The sequence below is a fragment of the Oncorhynchus kisutch genome, linkage group LG4 (genome assembly GCF_002021735.2).
Source record: "Oncorhynchus kisutch isolate 150728-3 linkage group LG4, Okis_V2, whole genome shotgun sequence".
NCBI lineage: Eukaryota > Metazoa > Chordata > Actinopteri > Salmoniformes > Salmonidae > Oncorhynchus > Oncorhynchus kisutch.
The window spans coordinates 50,720,349-50,740,304 of record NC_034177.2 but is presented as its reverse complement, the minus strand read 5'-3'; the positions used below and the strand labels follow the sequence as shown (position 1 = coordinate 50,740,304).

The 19,956-nt window shown below is 41.8% G+C and overlaps 1 protein-coding gene across 2 annotated transcripts in view; it reads left to right on the top strand.

Annotated features, from left to right (window-relative positions):
* Positions 1-19,956, top strand: part of LOC109889647 (periphilin-1) — a 29,530-nt gene that overhangs the window by 777 nt on the left and 8,797 nt on the right. The window contains exons 3-10 of one of the 2 annotated variants that reach the window (XM_020481230.2): positions 2,680-2,744; positions 2,979-3,215; positions 3,421-3,491; positions 13,513-13,605; positions 13,907-14,118; positions 14,431-14,469; positions 17,786-17,859; positions 18,819-18,962. In XM_020481230.2, coding sequence (XP_020336819.1) covers positions 2,680-2,744; positions 2,979-3,215; positions 3,421-3,491; positions 13,513-13,605; positions 13,907-14,118; positions 14,431-14,469; positions 17,786-17,859; positions 18,819-18,962 — 935 coding nt within the window. The remainder of the gene's footprint in view (positions 1-2,679; positions 2,745-2,978; positions 3,216-3,420; positions 3,492-13,512; positions 13,606-13,906; positions 14,119-14,430; positions 14,470-17,785; positions 17,860-18,818; positions 18,963-19,956) is intronic. The other variant, XM_020481231.2, reaches the window with a different exon arrangement.

Here is a 19,956-nt window from a genome sequence, read left to right as displayed (position 1 = left end):
AAAATCTGTGTGCACAATATGAAGGGACAGTCATACTGTAACCCTGATGCCTAGCTCAGATACTTTCATAGTTTGTCAGAGTATAAACGTTACTTAAGTCTCCCTAGTGCACACACTACACTGCCTGTACACACTGCACAAAGTTACTATCTAATGAGGCATTCATGTGCTTGTGGGAAACTGGGTATTCCGACATGATTGTGTTTAGTTGCTTTTGAAGTCGGACCAATTCTTCAACCAATAGGATTTTAGCTAGCTTGATCTCAGTGCAAACTCGGTCTCCAATTTAACAGTTCACAGGTGAAACGTCAAGGATTTAGTTGCCGACCTTAGGATTACAGCTTCTTGTCACACAAGTAGGGCTGTCGTGGTGACCGTATTACCGTATTCATGATCAAACATTGAATAAGTGAATCTTTTAAAGTTTTTTTTTTAATGAGAGATACAAATCTAACGAGAAATTTGAACAAACCTTACAGTTGAGCAAAGTATTTAAACAAATGATGCATGCATTCAAGTATGGGAAAAAAATCCCTCCTTGCCATTACGACCCAAACGACTAAAAGCCTAATCCTAATATATATCTGATATATCTTAAAAGCATTAAGACAAATTAAAGTTATGAAGAGTATTTTCCAAATTATTCCTATAAAGTGTTTATTGTCCTAAAGTTGCAGCTTTCTATGGGAATAATTATAAAAGTTGGATTCTATGCTATACTCATTCACAGATTTATATTGAGTGACAAATACAGTTGAAGTCAGAAGTTTACATACACTTAGGTTGGAGATATTTCACTTATAATTCACTGTATCACAATTCCAGTGGGTCAGAAGTTAACATACACTAAGTTGACTGTGCCTTTAAACAGCTTGGAAAATTCCAGAAAATGATGTAACCCTGATCCATTTGAGTCAATTGGAGGTGTACCTGTGGATGTATTTCAAGGCCTACCTTCAAACTCAGTGCCTCTTTGCTTGACATCATGGGAAAATCAAAAGAAATCAGCCAAGACCTCAGAAAAAAAAATGTAGACCTCCAAGTCTGGTTCATCCTTGGGAGCAATTTCCAAACGCCTGAAGGTACCACGTTCATCTGTGCAAACAATAGTACGCAAGTATAAACACCATGGGACCACTCAGCTGTGATACCGCTCAGGAAGGAGACACGTTCTGTCTCCTAGAGATGAATGTACTTTGGTGCGAAAAGTGCAAATCAATCCCAAAACAACAGAAAATGACCTTGTGAAGATGCTGGAGGAAACAGGTACAAAAGTATCTATTTCCACTGTAAAACGAGTTCTATATCGACATAACTTGAAAGGCCGCTCAGCAAGGAAGAAGCCGCTGCTCCAAAACCGCCATTAAAAAAGCCAGACTACGGTTTTCAACTGCACATGGGGACAAAGTTCATACTTTTTGGAGAAATGTCACCTGGTCTGATGAAACAAAAATAGAACTGTTTGGCCATAATGACCATCGTTATGTTTGGAGGATAAAGGGGGAGGCTTGAAGCACAGGGGTGGCAGCATCCTGTTGTGTGGGTGCCTTGCTGCAGGAGGGGGGACTGGTGCACTTCACAAAATAGTTGGCATCATGAGGGAGGAAATTTATGTGGATATATTGAAGCAATATCTCAAGACATCAGTCAGGAATTTAAAGCTTGGTTGCAAATGGGTCTTCCACATGGACAATGACCGCAAGCATACTTCTAATATTGTGGCAAAATGGCTTAAGGACAACAAAGTCGAGGTATTGGAATGGCCATCACAAAGCCATGACCTCAATTCTATAGAAAATGTGTGGGCAGAACTGAAAAAGCGTGTGAGAGCAAGGAGGCCTACAAACCTGACTCAGTTACACCAGCTCTGTCAGGTGGAATGGGCCAAAATTCACCCGCCTTATTGTGGGAAGCTTGTGGAAGGCTACCTGAAATGTTTGACCCAAGTTAAACAATTTATAGGCAATGCTACCGAAATTCTAATGAGGAGAAGAAAATAAAACTTTGGCTACAGCTGAGTAAAGCTTGTGAAAAAGATTATGCGTTGTTGGCTTAGGCCTATATCCATATTATTCTAGCAACATGCAACCTACCTACAACACCTATAGTAGCCTAAGCCTAATAAGGGAGGAGGCGCAAATGTGAATCAGTTTATAATGATCCAGTTCTGAGGACAGCCGAGTTGCTCTGCAGCCAATGATTTTTACAACCCATCATAAGAGCACAGTCAGTGAGGTTCGTTGACTGCGTTACTCGTTCCAGACTTCCTGGATGCTCCTGTGGAGCCCAAATAACTGTTTTGACTAGCAGTCGCTGCCATACGAAGGAGGAATGAGAAGTTTTTTTTAGTTTTACCTGCTCCTCAAACCCGTTTTGTTGTCTTTTGGTCAAAAAATTTGAAAGGTCAGCAGCGAAACGTCACAACTTGACAACTCTTGTAACAACATTTTCTTTGAGTTTCCCCACTTGTAATTATGACTTGGAGGGTCGTTCAAGTTAAACTTCCCAGTCGGAACGCAGAACTTGTGATTACTCCGTCATTATGTGAACGCCGCATTAGTTTACATACTTGTTTGAAATGACAGCTACTTGTGGACAATTAACACATTTTAGTTTGTGTCCCCTTGTGTTAATTATTGTCATGGCTGTGATTGTATGCTTGTTGTCCCTTACTTGCAGTGGCGTACAGGCGAGACCGAAGCCGAATCAGAGAGGCCACCGATGAGCATATTTCAGAGAGAGCGGTAAGTGACTGGTCATTCTAGCACTTTGCACAATGCACTCTTTGGGCAGACGGTGATGATTATTTTCACGTATGTATTGTCATCACATGAGTGTTTATTAGGCCATCGACCATCCTTCATGGAGTTGTCAATGTAAATAGATGTACAACTTATTCGATCATGCATAGAGTAGATTGTCTCTCTGCACTTGTGTTTTGAAATAAACTAATCAATGTTGTAATGCTTCTTGTTTAGGGAACGTACCAGAGAGTTGTGAATGTTGTCGAGAGGAGGACTGCTGTGACAAGACCGGAGCAAGAATATGACAGAGAATTTGAATATGAAACCAAGCGGTATGGTGGTGTTCAAAGTTACCATGACGATGACCAGATAGGATACCCTAGCGACAACATTCACACAGGAAGTGATCGTGGATACCATGGTGACGTGGTAGGCAGCATCCGAGGGAGGAACTCCCCATCTCCCCGACAGGTCGGTAAAGCTTTAACATGACCATTATCATATTGATCTCAGAAAAGTACGATTTAGTTTACTTTCTTTGCAGTTGGACTAATATAAAACGGACCATTTAGGTGGTAGCCTAGCTGTTGAATGTATGTTGATTATAAGTAGATTGTCTTTTTCAGCAGTCTGTATTATTCACACGTTTCAACACATGCTCTATCTTTGTATGCAGGAGGACTACAGGGATCCATACTACAGGGGATCCAGAGTTGATTCTCAGATGGGCCGTCAAGGAGGGATGAGGTAAATCCGGCTTGACCACATCTATAAGATTGAGAGACGTTGAGTAATACTTTGTTATTGACCTGTTTAAAATACTGTGGTGGTTCTATTCTATGAACCACCAGATGGCAGCAGAGTTCTACATTTCTGAAGCCACCATAATGATTAAGATTAGGATCACTTTATTGGTCAATTGCACACGAGGTCCCCTCCGAAAGACACAAGTATATACAGGTTTTGGAGTGGTGCGGGGGCCTGCCACACTGGGCAGCATTTTGAGCAGCATTTTTCAAATCATGTATGTGTCTTCGTTTATAGCACAACTTCTAGCATTGATTAAACTCTCAATGTTTTGCTTTTTAATTATTGCAGCTCGTTAGGCAGTGAAAACGTTCCACAGGATTGCTGGCCCATGTTGACTCTAATACTTCCCACGGTTGTGTCAAGTTGGCTGGATGTCCTTTGGGTGGTGGACCGTTCTTGATACACATGGGAAACTGTTGAGTGTGAAACCCAGCAGCGTTGCAGTTCTTGACACAAACCGGTGCCCCTGGCACCTTATACCATACCCTGGTCAAAACCACTTACATTTTTTGTCTTGCCCATTCACCCTCTGAATAGCACACATATGCAATCCATGTCTCAAGACTTAAAAATCCTTATTTAACTTGTCTCCTCCCCTTCATCTTCACTGGTTTGAAGTGGATTTAACAAGTGACACCAATAAGGGATCATAGCTTTCACCTGGTCAATCTGTCATGGAAAGAGCTAGTGTTATTAAGGTTTTGTATACTCAGTGTAAATCCCCACTCAAGATATTACATTTGACATATATCGCACAGTCACTGATTTTGAAGAGGGATTGAAAACACACTGAAGCTAATTTGCCAACCTGTCTCTGAGGTATTGGGTGGGAAAGACTGAGAGGAGGTTCTTGGCTCTCGTTTCATACCATATTCCACTTATCAACCACCAGATTCCTTGCCTTGGGGAGCTTGTCAGCCTGACCCCACACAGAGCACAGCTAAAGCCTGTGGATCTCCTCTGCCCCTGTGCTGCCGAGACAGCCGTCTAGCAGTGACCCAATACAGAGTGCCAACAGTTCACAGGCCAAGACCCACCCCTCCCCATTCACTCCTACCCAAGTGTCATACCAGACTCCAGACAGGGACAAAGGGCACCAGTGTCAACTCATTGAGCCAACAAGGCTAAACCCCCACAGGAAAACCATCTGGGCCACCAGCCACTCCCTCTCCAGCCAGACAACCTCCACCAGACTCTCGGCTCTCTTCAGACTCTCTGTACAGCGTACACGCTCTCTATGCTGTCTTCTGTGGGAGAGCAAGCTAACTATGGTCTAGTTTCTCACCTCTTCCTTCATTACTGCCACCAGTCCAGTTATTTTCACGGTCCATAGTATGACACCTCACACATTTATCACCGACATTTGCAATTCTGTCTCCCACGTTGGTTCTAGTTGGTTCACCATTGTCATTCAGCTCCCTTGATTTGTTGGCAATGGAGCCTAAAAGAGACTCGTGGTGTGGTTTTGACAGGGCAGCAGACGGGCATCTGGGTCCATTTTTCCACCATTAGTGTGGTAAGGAGGTTGACTGGAGGCCTCACCCTTGCAGTGTAGTCCACAAGAAGCAGCGGTCAGGAACTCTTTGTTGGGTCTCTCTCACCTGGCCGGAGGTGTTGAAGACTGAGGTGGCCAGACACCAGACAAACAGCAAGGCCTCTCCAGCACCACACCCTTATCCCTTTCCCCTCAACACAAGACAGAGTCCCGGGCCTGGGGGCTGCTGTTCATGGGCCTTCACTTGACTCCGACACATTTTGAGGGGGGGGGTGCACACTGCAGGTATGCCTTTGCAATAGAGGCAGGTGGGCGGCGGCGGGTGGATTGCTCAATCTGCTCCGTTGTGGAGCTCTTGACCTCATGCGATGATAGCAGATGAGTGAAATGGGAAGCCCATTAAGTGCACTCATATTATATTTGTGCACAGGGCTGATTGCAATGATATATTATTGATTTCACTATTCAGGAAGATGAGAGGGAGGCATTGGCTGTAATAACCTTATGACTAAAACCAATTACCTAGATTGATATTTGGGTTTATGTTATTTGTTTTCAAAATGAGTTAATTTCATGTTTAATTTGTTTGTGTAACACTTTCAATGTAATGGATTGGCTTTAATGGCATGACCTTGTAGAGGGAGGCTACGTATTCCCTGTGTAGAGTCTTTGGTCAAAGGTAGTGCACTATAGGGAATAGGGTGTCATTTAGGATGCTGACCTTGTAGAGAGACACATTCTCTCAGAACCTCTTGAATACTTTCTAGCTTAGTCAGGCCAGGGTCTCCTTTTCCCCCTCTGGTATTCTGCAGTTGTCTTTCTTTCTGGACCTGAAAGAGCTTGTGTTTAGTTTTCCTGTTATTGCAGGTGGGACTATGACACCCAGTTGCTTCGACTCTTGTTTTTTTTTTGGTTACTTTTGCTCTCAGATCAGCGTTTTCTTCTCTTTGGTTTGTAAGGATATAACCTGCGTTTAGAGAACCTGTTCTTATGCTTGGAAGAACAACTTTGAAGATGCAGCTATAGACATACTTAATCAACAATTACAACTAGGACTTTTCTTTAAGATTACATTTTATATATATAGCGACCACAGAATTCCTTTTTCATAGCTTTCTTATGGAAAGACGCGAGGTGAGTTTTTAAGGTGGAATCAATCACATTTATTTATTAAGCCCTTTTTACATCGGCAGAAGTCACGAAGTGCTAAACAGAGACCCAGCCTAAAACCCCAAACAGCAAGCAATGCAGATGTAGAAGCACTGCAGATGTAGGATCACTCACTGCAACGGTGGTAATAAACTTTATTTGGCAGGCTGAACCTTGGCTACTTCAAACGGGCCTGGGGGCGTAAATGCTGGAGGCCTTGTTAGGCCTGATCTTTGTTTGGGACATGGCCCTCGAAGTTCAAGCAGGGGTCATGAAAACCAGGTGCCGCTGATTGGTTAATTTATACAGTTGCGGCCAAATATATTAGCGTCTTTGCACTTTTCTTAAAGGCAGTGTATTAGCTATTTCTTAATTCCAGAAACGCATATAATAGTAACTTCCTGCACCCCAAGAAAACATTCCTAAATTACTTACTCTAAAATCAACAAAATGTATGACATCCTAAACCTGTGTTTACCACAGACCTTATTTGCGCCGTTCATCCTAAACCCCTACAAAGCCTCCCTTCTCTCATAGGCTTTGTCCAACGAACCGTGGCAGAGTTACAAAAAGACACCATTTACTATTGCTCTCTGTGTCTATGTTGTGAATATTGTATAAAAATCCTCACAGCCGTTTCCCATACCAAGTGCCTCTTGGTGCGCACCTGCTTACCATGTACAGTAGGCTACAGACAATATGATCCTCCACCTTGTGAATCATATAAATTACTATCTTGCATTCAAGGCTTTCTTTGTGGTTTTTATATGTGGGGAGCATAAATTGTACATTTGTAAATTAACAGACTTTTTCAAGTTAGAACCAAGTAAGGTCCATTATCTGCTACCTGGACATGAAATAATTCCCCATTTCTTGAAAAATAAGTTGAAATTGAGTCTCCACACCTTTTACATTTTCAACATTGCTGAACCAAATGTATTTTAGTAAATTTTGAAGTTTGCAATTTATTATTTAGAAAATAAAGACAGACGTCATGGGCAGAATTATTGGTGCCCCCGTACTAGTATTTGGTTGCATAGGCTTTGGCAAAGAGAACTACAGACAAACGGTTCTTGTACCCATCACTGTGCTTACTGCACCTTTTTATTGGCAGTTTGGCCAAGTTTTCAGCAGCAAACTGCTCTAATTCTTCAACGTTTGAGGAGTGCCCTCCGCCAACTGCTGTTTTCAGCTCTTGCCATAGTGTTTGGATGTGATTCAGATTTGGACTCTTCGCTGGCCACTGGTTATGAAAGTTATTTTATGCTCCGGGCATTTTTTCCCAATCCCACAAAAATCACAATAACGAGCCTTTGCAAAGCTTTCACTCTGTCACTCAAACTTATTCCAGCGTCTGCCTGCCAGCTGGAAATCTTTGCCAGTGTGTGTGTGTGTAGTCAACCTATGCTTCAGAGGGGAGGAGTAGGTCAACTGTAGCCTACTGACAACGTTACAAGTGTAATTCAGAAATTAGGGAGAGATTTTTTAATTAGAAGAAAGAGAAGAAGGAATTAGACTTTTTCAATGCTAGGTAGGGATACTATAGTTATCACGTTTTCACATTGGATTTATTAACTACAAAAAGGTAAGATGTGTTTTTAATTATAGTGCTGCTCTGCACACACAAGCTTGTTAGCTTGCTCTGGTCTAATGTTAAAACCAACTCGGAAGTTCGGAAGACATAAAAAAAATCCTCCATAGAAGCCGTTCCTCCGTAGGTATGACTCTGGCCTAATTCAGATAATGCATGTCATACAGTGCCTTCAGAAAGTATTCACACCCCTTTTTTTCTCCACATTTTAGTTGTTACAGCCTGAATTTAAAATTTATTGTAATTGAGATGTTTTGGTCAGTGGCCTACAAAAAAACATAATTCCACTTTGATAATATGGGGTATTGTATACCCCATATTATCAAAGTGGAATTATGTTTTTTTGTAATTTCCAAATGAATTAAAAATGAAAAGCTGAAATCTCTTGGGTGAATAAGTATTCAAATAAGTATTTAAGTCTAGCCTATATAAGCAGGAGTAAACATCTGTGTGCAATAGTAGTGTTTAACATAATTTTTTTGAATGACTACCTCATCTCTAACCCAAACATAAAAATAATTGTAAGGTTGAGCACTGAGTTCATATTCAACCACAAAGACCAGAGGTTTTCCAATGCCTCGCAAAGAAGAGCACCTATTGGGTAAAAAAAAGACATACAGTACAAGTCAAAAGTTTGGACACACCTACTTATTCAACGTTTTTCTTTATTTGTACCATTTTCTACATTGTAGAATAATAGTGAAGACATTAACTCTGAAATAACACACATGGAATAATGTAGTAACCAAAGAACTGTTAAACAAATCAAAATATGTTTTAGATTCTTCAAAGTACCCACCCTTTGCCTGGATGACAGTTTTGCAACGCTCTTGACATTCTCTCAACCAGCGTCATGAGGAATGCTTTTCCAACCGTCTTGAAGGATTTCCGACATATGCTGAGCACTTGTTGGCTGCCTTTTCTTCACTTTGCGGTCCAACTCATCCCAAACCATCTCAATTGGGTAGAGGTCGGGTGATTGTGGAGGCCTGGTCATCTGATACAGCACTCCATCACTCTCCTTGGTCAAATAGCCATTAGCTGACAAGGTAGAAATCTGTCGTCCTGCCCCTGAGCAAGGCCGTTAACCCTATGTTTCCCAGACGCCGAAGACGTGGATGTCGATTTATGGCAGCCCCCTCGCACCTCTCTGATTGAGGGGTTAGGTTAAATGCCAAAGACACATTTCAGTTGAATGCATTCAGTTGTACAACTGACTAGGTATTCCCCTTTCCATTATACAGCCTGGAGGTGTGTTGGGTCATTCTCCTGTTGAAAAACATGATAGATCCACTAAGCGCAAACCAGATGGGATGGCGTATCGCTGAAGAATGCTGTGGTAGCCATGCAGTTAAGTGTACCTTGCATTCTAAATAAATCACAGACAGTGTCAACAGCAAAGCACACCCACACATCACACTACCTCCATGCTTCACGGTGGGAACCACACATGCAGAGATCATCCGTTTACCTACTCTGTCTCACAAAGACACAGTGGTTGGAACCAAAACGCCTGATTCATGCAGTCTCCTCTGAACAGTTGTTGAGATGAACCGTCAGGGTGCCATAAATAAGGGAAGTGTATACCACAAGGAGAAAGAAGAGGCACTGTTGCACTGCAAACGGTTAACCATGACCTCTGTAGTTGGTCCCTGTATGGTGACAAAGTGTCTGCTGAACCAAGTGTGTACACGGGGAAAGAAGAAACGCACCCTTGCGCTGCAAACGGTCTGCCCCCATCTGGTCCCTGTACTGTCACCAAAGAGTGTCTAGCAGATCCCAGTCTGACCTTTGATGTGCCTGTACTGCACTCCAGCGCACCGGGACACTTTAGAGAAGACGCACCGCAGATACTGCCTAAGAAGTTCTAGCTAGCTGTAAAAGAGGATCAGTTCTCCACTGTAATGTCCATGGAGAGGGAGAGAAGTGAGACATCGCCAGATCTTCCTCCCGCTGTCCTAACCAGAAAGGACAGTGTTTACCTCGAACCCCCATTGCAAAGGCAATCCCTGGGCCCTTAGCCCTCCCTCCCTGACCTCCATGAGGTAACCAGAAGCTCCTGGGATCGTCCATAGTGCCTGTATGGTCATGGACAAAAAGACAGAGGAAGGATACATAGCCAGAGGAAAGTGAACACCCTCCAAAACCAAATGACAAGGACACTGGTATTAAGATCGTCAAACCTATCGACCAGGACATGATCATTGAGTTCAGCAAGGCCACAGAGAAAGCGATGATAGGCTCCCAGTTGATAGCTGAGGACCTGGGATGTGCCATGGGAGCAGCAGAGCGCCACCTTTGGCTCGCTGACTGAGCTGCCAAACTAGGAGAGGTTGGGCCTTCTGGATGCCCCGGTCAGCCTTAAGGGACTGTTTGGAGAAGATCCACCCAGATCCTGATCAACAAGTTCTAGCCTACAGAGGAAGAGGCCTAGGAGTTAGAGAAAGAGGACGTGGAGGAGCCCATAGCCTGGACGACAATGGTTCCCCGCAGGCATAGATGCTGTAGGCAGAAGAATACTACTTACTTACACACGCACACACAAGTGCCTGGTTTGGAATACATTTTTGAAGTTGTTTGTCCCTACAATTGATTGTGGATGCTATTAGTTTTATCTAGTCCTAACAGTTTATAGGATGCTCTCGGCCTCAAGTTATCATTCAATCTTTGCAAAGGGTTTTACAACTGCATAAGTATCACAGCCTACTTCAACTTCGCCAAACAGGTGATTTAACAAAAGCTCATTTGCGAAAAAAGCACAATCGTTGCACAAATGTATCTAACCATGAACATCAATGCCTTTCTTAAAATCAGTATACAAGTATATTATTTTCAAATAAATGAATGTTAATAGGCAATAATAACTAAGGAAATTGTCACTTCTCTTGCATTGAGTGCAAGCAGAGTAAGGGTATATGCAGCAGTTTGGGCCGCCTAGCTCGTTGCGAACTGTGTGAAGCCCATTTTTTCCTAACAAAGACCGCAATTAATTTACCAGAATTTTACATAATTATGACGGTTGTGCAATGTAACAGCAATATTTAGACTTAGGGTTCACACCCGGTCGATAAAACACTGAACGGTTCCGTATTTCACTGAAAATAAACGTTTTGTTTTCTAAATGATAGTTTCCGGATTTGACCATATTAATGACCAAAGGGCTCGTATTTCTGTGTGTTCCAAATACTAAATGAGTGTATGTAAACTTTTGACCCACTGGGAATGTGTGAAAGAAATAACAGCTGCATTTTTACTTGGATTAAATGTCAGAAATTGTGAAACTGAGTTTAAATGTATTTGGCTATGGGGTATGTAAACTCCTGATTTTCAACTGTGTGTATATTTAAAATCGGCCAATTTTTAATTTTTTTAATTTTTTTAATCATTATAGGCTTTTTTTGGTCCTCCAATTATCTGTATCGTGTTGAAAAATCATAATTGGTCCACCTCTAATACAGTGCATTTGGAAAGTATTCATATAAAATAATATAATTTTTTGCAAATGTATTAAAAAACTAAATTTTTATTTTAGTACTTTGTTGAAGCACCTTTGGCAGCAATTACAGCCTTGAGTCTTCTTGGGTATGACGATACAAGCTTGGCACACCTGTATTTGTGGAGGCCTCTCCAACATAATCCAGGTAGAATCAGGAATTCCCCAGGGCAGCTGTCTAGGCCCCTTGAAAAAGGTAAATCTTTACTAACGACATGCCACTGGCTTTGAGTAAATTATACATGTCAGCTACTACAGCAACTGAAATGACTGCAACACATAACAAATAGCTGTAGTTAATTTCAGAATTGGTGGCAAGGAATAAGTCAGTCCTAAATATTTAAAAAACTAAAACTATTTGGGACAAATTCAATAAACCCTAAACCCCAACTAAATATGTTAAATAATGTGGAAATTGAACAAGTTGTCATGGTCTTAACATATTGATACAACAGTAGCTAAGAGGGGGAGAACTCTGTCCATAATAATGCGCTGCTCTACCTTCTGAACAGCACTATCAACAAGGCAGGACCTACAGGCTCTAGTTTTGTCACACCTGTAATACTGTTCAGTCGTGTGGTTAGGTGCCACAAAGAGGGACTTAGGAAAATTGCAATTGGCTCAGAACAGGGCAGCACGGCTGGCCCTTGGATGTACAAAGAGAGCTAATATTAATAATATGTATGTCAATCTCTCCTGGCTCAGGAGGAGATATTGACTTCATCACTACTTGTATTTGTGAGAGGTATTGACATGTTGACAGCACCGAGCTGTCTGTTTAAACGACTAGCACACAGATTAGACACCCATTCATATACCCCACAAGACATTCCACCAGAGGTCTCTTCACAGTCCCGAAGTCCAGAACAGGTTATGGGAGGCGCACAGTACTACATAGAGCCATGACTACATGGAACTGTATTCCACTTCAGGTAACTCATGCAAGCAGTAGAATGAGATTATTATTTTTACTGATAAAAATACACTTTATGGAACAGCAGGGAATGTGAAGAAACACAGACACAGACACATGCATACACACATGATAACATACACACTATACACTCACGTACACATGGATTTTGTGTTGTAAATATGTGGTAGTGGAGTGTGGGCCTGAAGGCGCACACTTAGTGTGTTGTGAATTCTGTAATGAATGTATTGTAATGTTTTTTAAAATTGTTTAACTACCTTCATTAAGCCAAACCCCAGGAAGAGTAGCTGCTGCCAAAGCAGCAGCTAATGGGGAACCATAATAAATACAAATAACCTGTCATAACACTCTCATGATCAGTATATTTACAGCTGTTACATATAGTTTTTTTTATGGCTGATAATGACACGTACATAAGTGTCAACCCACATTTATTCAAATGGATTTTTTTCCTTGCCAATAAGTTTTGTTTCATTTTGAAAGTTTGTTTCTTAAGTCTGTTGTTGTAATGAATTCTTTTGTCATGTTTTTTTCATCATATTTTAATTAACTTGCAGAAAATATACTTTGTTACACTGTCATGAAGCGTTATGACGGTTCTGTCACTCGGACTGTGAAAATACACTGACACTGTCGGGAAGCATTATGACCATCCTATGTCACTTTACTTGGACTAAGAAAATACACTTTGACACTGTCATGAAGCATTATGACAAATTTAATCAAATATGCCGGATATGCCTATCACATACATGTCCTTATGTCAGTCATCAATCAGGAGGGTGTCTTGTCCTGTACCTGAAATCTGCTCCTGAGTTCAACACAGTTATCAGCAACAGAGCATTGGATTCGGTGCATGTCTGACCTAACCTGTAATGCACAATTACAATGATGATTTAATATGGCCCATTTAAGAAAACGTTATTTAACAGCCTACTTGTCAACAGTATGTTCATCGTGTAATGAAATGCCTGGTGTGGTTTTGTGGGTTTTGACACTCTTATGTAGGTGTCTTTTAACCAGCCATAAAATAATGCGATCAATGTCACAACCGGTCTAAATGTGTTATCAAATTGTATTGGTCACATGCATGTGTTTAGCAGATTATTGCGGATGTAGCGGTGGAATGACACTGCACTTCAGTTGTATACCGTTTTTCAAGATAAAAGGCACTACTTATTTTGTTCTAAGTCCAGCAATGACAGGTTATGTCAGCTGTTGACACATTATGACATGGTTGTGACGCAGGGTGTCAAGTAAAGTGTTCCCAAAGTCTATTTTATTTTGAAATTTTAGGAATAGCAGCAGAGTGGGCTCCCATCCCAGCAGCAGAGTTCAAGTGATAGCTCCTCTCTCGAGGACCATGTCTCCAGCCTACCCCAACCTGAGGTAGGCCCTCATGTACTTTGGCTGAGGGTAGGCCCATTCTTTCTAGTGCACTTAGTTAATAGACCAAAGTGGGACATGGTGACTTCAGTTGTTGTATACTGTTTTTCAAGATCCAAGGCACTACTTATTTTGTTCTAAGTCCAGCAACTTCATTATTTCATATCAAGTGGTTTTCTTCTTTCACACTACACTTAGGTAATTAGAATCCAGGCTCTCATCGTGTAGAGCCGTGGCTTTAGTTCTGTCATTGAGTGGACCTGAATGGATGGGCCCTTGAATCCCCTTCTCTCTGTTTTCTCAGGGAGAACCCTGAGGGTATCAGGCGGAGAGTCCAGGGCCCCTACCCTGCAAACCCTGCCGGGGACTCCTACACTAGATTACGGGACCGCTCTCCTATCAGAAGGGATACTCCACCAATAACAGGCTCCGTTCTCATGCGCTCCGGGTCCAACACCAGCAGAAGGAGCTACTCCCCAGACAGGGACCAGACGGGCTTCCCCTACCATCAGAAGAGTAATTTTGCATCCCAAATGACACCATATTCCCTATGTAGTGCACTTATTTTGACCAGGTCTCATAGGGAAGCATCCTAAGTTTCCTTTTGTTTCTCTACTGAGGCATTTAGTTCAGCTGTCAATGATTTAATAATATCACATTTAATCAGTCACTTTAGAGTCTGGCTCTGATCCAGTGTCCATTGTAGCATATCACTTGGAATGATGCAATGTAAAGGACATGCATCCACTAGTGTGGATACTGTAACCTTGGTGTTTGTATCTGCTGTCAGTCATTTTGGTGACCTTTTTCTTTCTCGCCCCTCTCCAGGGTATAAAGAAGAGCCTCACAGCCAGAGCAGAGAGCCTGGTAAGTCTACACTTCATATCCCTAAAAGAAAATTGGCATGTTTTGAAGTGATGCTTAAACTAATATGTAGAGGCCCGGCCGCTCTCTGAGAGGAGCATCTGTTTTCAGTGGAGGTGTGTATTAAATGGAGGTGCTGGAACATTTTTAATTACACACACACACACACACGCAGGTTCTATAAGGCTGGGAAAAGAATAGCCTTGTTTTATTGAGGTGATTTGGCTTTTGATTCAAGGTCTAACCTTTGCTTGGCTTGCGCACTGAGCCAGCAGATGTCTTCAAGATCAAACCAGCACTCACTCCCAGTCCCATTACCTTCCCCTTTGAGTGGCGCATGCATACCATTATATTGTAGCCTAACTTTTTTTATGAGCTTCAAAATGATTCAGTCTTGCCAGGTCTCCCTTGTCATAGAGGTCTTCTGACCTCAATGGACAACCTGGGTAAGTAAAAAGACAGCTATTACCTTTTCTCTGTGTGGATTTACCAGGAATCTGCGTAGGTTAAGTTAGGCATACCTTCAATTGAATTAAGAATATTGGGATAGTAGGAGAATAAAGGAAATTAACACGGAGTGTCCTTAAATATCCCTATGTCTAATTCAGCCATTTCACATTGTTTTTTGACTTAAGAAGTCCTTTCTCATAATCACTGCAAAGGAGTTTTAAAGCCCTTATTTTTCTCCGTTATGCTACGGTGTAAAGAGAGCACAGAGGAAGCCTTCAGTTTAGCCTGAATAACCCCCCACCCCTATGTTTGGGCTGCATATTCTATCCCCTTTTGAAGTTGCAGTAAAACAGGTAGAAAACAGTTGTCCCTCCACCCCTGTCTGGAACACTAATTTGGCTAGGTCAACACATCAAAGTGCACAGAAAGAAACTGTTTGGGAGGGACGATAAGGAAGGCACACCACACAGGGTCTAGTTGTAGGCCTAGTTTTACTGTAGAGAATCCTGTACAATGTCTCTGAGTGAGCATTTGGAATACAATGGCTTAGAGAAAGCCTGCTGCCTATAGGTTATGGTTCAGGTTTTTAGTTCCCAAATAGTATTTTTTTTAAGTACCTCTTGAAGAAGACTATTTATTCTACACTATATATACGAAAGTATGTGGAAAAATGTGTGGATTCAGCTATTTCAACCACACCCGTTGCTGGCAGGTGTATAAAATCTAGCACACAGCCATGCAATCTCCAAAGACGAACATTGGTAGTGGAATGGCCTTACTGAAGAGCTCAGTGACTTTCAACGTGGCACCGTCATAGGATGCCATCTTTCCAACAAGTCAGTTTGTCAAATGTATGCCCTGCTAGAGCTGCCCTGGTCAAAGGTAAGTGCTGTTATTGTGAAGTGGAAAACGTCTAGGAGCAACAACAGATCAGCCATGAAGTGGTAAGCCACACAAGCTCACAGAACGAGACCGCCAAGTGCTGGAGCATGTAAAAATCAACACACTACCAAGTTCCAAGCTGCCTCTGGAAGCGACTTCAGCACAAGACCCAGCATCACTAATGCTCTTGTGACTGAATGGAAGGATGTCCTCGCAGCAGTGTTCCAACATCTAGTGGAAAGGGAAAGCCTTTCAAGAAGAGTGGAGGGTGTTATAGCAGCAAAGTGGGGACCAACTCCATATTAATGCCCTTGATTTTGGAATGAGATGTTCTGAAGAGCATGTGTCCACAATGTTTTGGTGAAGTATAGCCTAGCTTTCATGATTAGTAGTGGAGGGGGATAAACTGAATATATTTACAATATTATTTTGGTCAAATATTATATTGATACTTTGACTCCAAGTATCGATTTGTAAAATAACAAGTGGGTTTGTATGCTGAACCTGTGCAACGCCTAGTATTTAACATTCTATAGCTTGTTCTGCATCTTCTTATGAAATAGTGAGCCAATATGTTTTTAGCACTTTTTAAGAAACTTCCATTACTGATTTTAAAGCTCATTTTTCTCACGGTCCCTTTCTCTCTGCAGCAGACTTATAGTCTTATAGACTATAGACTTATAGTAAGCAATGTATTTGGAGCATCAAATCGCAATAAAATTGCGGTCTCGAACCGCAATTACATATAGTATCGTGATAATATCATACCGCGACGTCCCTGGCAATTCCCTGCCCTAATGATTAGACTGTACAATATATCCTAACTTTTCTTTGTTTGGCTTGATAACACACACGAACAATTAGCCAATTGGAGTTGGCAGAAATACCCTGCTCTAGCACATTGACTGTTGGTAGGGATTAGTCTTCTTATCCGCAGGGTTCTGTTTCTGACTTTCATTCATTCATTACCCGTTAGTGAGGTTTGATGTTTAATCTGCTTAGATTCCTTTGCTGCTGTTTAACTAATGCCATTACGTGTCTCTTTGATGGAACACACACAATCTTCTGGATGCTCCTCTTCTGGATTTGCAATTCACGAGCATCTGTCACTAATCATTTAAGTTAAAACAGCAGCCTAGTTTCTTCTCCACAGATTCAAGTGTGTCTGGCGAGTGAGTGTCTTTCCAAGTTAACCAGGTTTTCCTCAAAATGCAAAGGCCTGGTCTGTCATAGACAGAGAGTTCTATGTCTGTGCTACTCTGTTCTTTTAATATGGCAAATATCAATTTTATTATAAATTCAGGCTACAGACATTTTTGCCTAAGTAAACATCTCTCATTCAAAGAATCATCTGTTAATAGTATCATAGGAAATCCAGCACTCAATCAATTTTGAATTTTGCTGCATTTTGAACTAACAAACTACTTTTTCATGGTTTACTTGGATTTTTTTTCATAACTTCCTGGAATAAGTGTGTTTTTAATTTCACTTTGGCTCAGTCTCATCGCCATGGGAATAAAAACAAACATTTCCACCCAGCCATATTTGTTTTTTTTATAGACATATTGGAGCCGGCAGAGCACAATATTTCAATTTAGTCACAGCTGAACTTGTCGACCTCTATTGTGCAAGCTATTCCAACAAGAACGTAAAATTAACAGCGATTTGTCTGGGCTCTGCTTGTCGTCAGTCCCACAGCATCTTGTCCTATCCATTGTTCACTGTACGAGTGCAATGAGTGATTGCACTGTGGATGACAATATAGAATAAGTGGTGGTAGTTCCCCAGTGTGTTTTTAATACTGAGAGGATTTAAATGGAATTGTACTGGCCCTGATTTTATTTTGAGTGCCCTCCTTTTTCTTAAATGTTTCCTTATTGTTTTACAATGCTTCTTAGTTTACTGTGTATGCATGAGTTGCGAGTGTTTCTCTTTCTCCTTCTGTCCCCCGTCTCTTTCTTCATTCCTCTTCTCCTTCAATTCACAGATAAGCCCAGGTTGCTAGGCCACACAAAGACTGCCTCCATAGACGGTTCTCCACACAGCGCTGTCTCAATCAAGGTACGGCTGCGTAACTGTCAGACATAGCTCACTGCTCCTGATTCAGTTCAGCCTCTCAGTTGATACGATCATTTATTCATTAGGCCTATATCAAAATGATAGGCTACCTGTCATAGTAATAGCATACCCTTTACTAGCGTTGTACTAGTCCTAAAAGGTAGAAAAGACCTGCACAACTGTTTTACATCACTTGGTTGGATTATGGAATTCCGTGAGACTCAATGCATAGTCGAAATCCGATTTGTTATCATACAGACTCTTTTTTTTTTTGTTTTTTTGTCATCGTTTCAACATTGTCTGACCATCACATTTTACCTACCTTCCTATGGATACACAGTTTATCAACACAATTCATTGCCCTGTCATGGTGTGTGGAATCTGTTGCAAATCCCTGTTCATGTCATTCATTCTAGAACCCACATCGCAGAGGAACTGTCTCTTTCTTGTGGTCTGATGAGGTCACGATAGATGAAGACTGCGTTCACCATGCGTGACCCATTTCCTTGCCATGGATGAAAGCTTTCTGGATTTCTGTAAACTAAAAGTAATGGGCGTTTCAAAAAGTTGTTTGTTTTCAATGCTAACACGGTCACAAAAGGCCTCCTCTTGTTCAATTTGACAGTCAGAGATGTAATGTTTTGTGTCTCATTTCCCTTTTAACACTAAATGATGCAGTATGATGCGCTGACGTCAGTGGGCGTGGGCCTTCATCTTCAGCTGTCGACGGTCTTTGATCAAAGATGTTGAAGGAAAAACATTCTAGATCGTTGTTGAGATGCTGCATGCATATTAAAGCGTTTGATGTGCTGAAAAAAAATGACAGCAACAACAACCTCGTTGACTCTAATCAGTGTTGCCCTCACACGCTTTGAATTTGAAACCTGAATCAGTTAAGCCATTTGAACTGCTGTGTCCTGCCTGGCGCGCTAACCCATTAGCTGTAACCTTTACCCTCCCAGGAGGAACTTGACCCCACCCCAGCCCTGCTAGCAGAGCCTGAGGACACAGTGCCGGCCAAGGATGAGACCGACCAGACACAGAAGGCCAACTTCAAGACACAGCGCTCTCAAGCCATCGCAGCTAAAGCCCTCGAAATTGAGAAGGTAATAGAGGTCCCACTATCCAACAACACTCAACTGCTAGCTAGTCATTCTCTGAGGCTGTGTGGTAGTCCTGCATAGGGCTGGATACCAACGGTTCCCAGCGGTTGACCCTCAAAAAAAATCACCTGGTTTGGAAGGATTTTTGTGTCATTGTGGACAAGGACAACAAGCCGGTAGATGGCTATACAGCCAGCAAAAAGTGCAAGCAGGTATTTGTTTACGATAGGTAAATTCAGTTTAATATCAGTTAATTGTTAGGTTAATTCAGGCTTTTGTGCATTTAGACCATATGCAGGCCATATGTCTAAAAACGGTATGCTGGTAAAGGTAGCCTTTTATCCAAATGTAGACATGCAGACAAATTAATTCATGCAGGAAGGGGAATAATAGCCTACTACTCTGGAATCATAAAAACAATGAATGAAATTTGTTATTTGGCGGGTCACTGATCGGCTCTCGGGAGCAATTCTATGCAGATGGGTCAGGTTGCGTAGAAAAATGTGTCCTGATTTAGGGATGCTAACTGTTAATCGGTTAGCTGCTGAAAATACATTTGACCGGTCATCCTTATCAGTCTATAGGAGCATTTGCATAATTTTGTGGAATTCAATTGGCGCGTTTGTATTTTCGTTACTGGCCATGCATCTAATTTATCACACAGCATACAGAGCCTAGTTTGAGGAGTGGAATAGCCTACAAACTGTCAGACAGTGTGAGAGTAGCTCCTCAGTCTGTTGGCTACTGGAGTGAAACCTGCTTTTGCATGCCTAGTCATTGCGCAACAAATAACAATTCTGAATGCAATCGCGTGTTAACTTTGGTGGCCACGATTTTAAAAGGAGCTATTTTTGTTTCTCAATCTCAACTCGTAATTAAAGCTCGCCTCCCATTCGGGTGTGTAGGCTATAGCCTGCCTAGCGTTGACTACCAGCACGTCACCCACCACTTTGCAATGTGTGCTTGAGGCAGTGGAATTGTTTGAAACAATTTACTT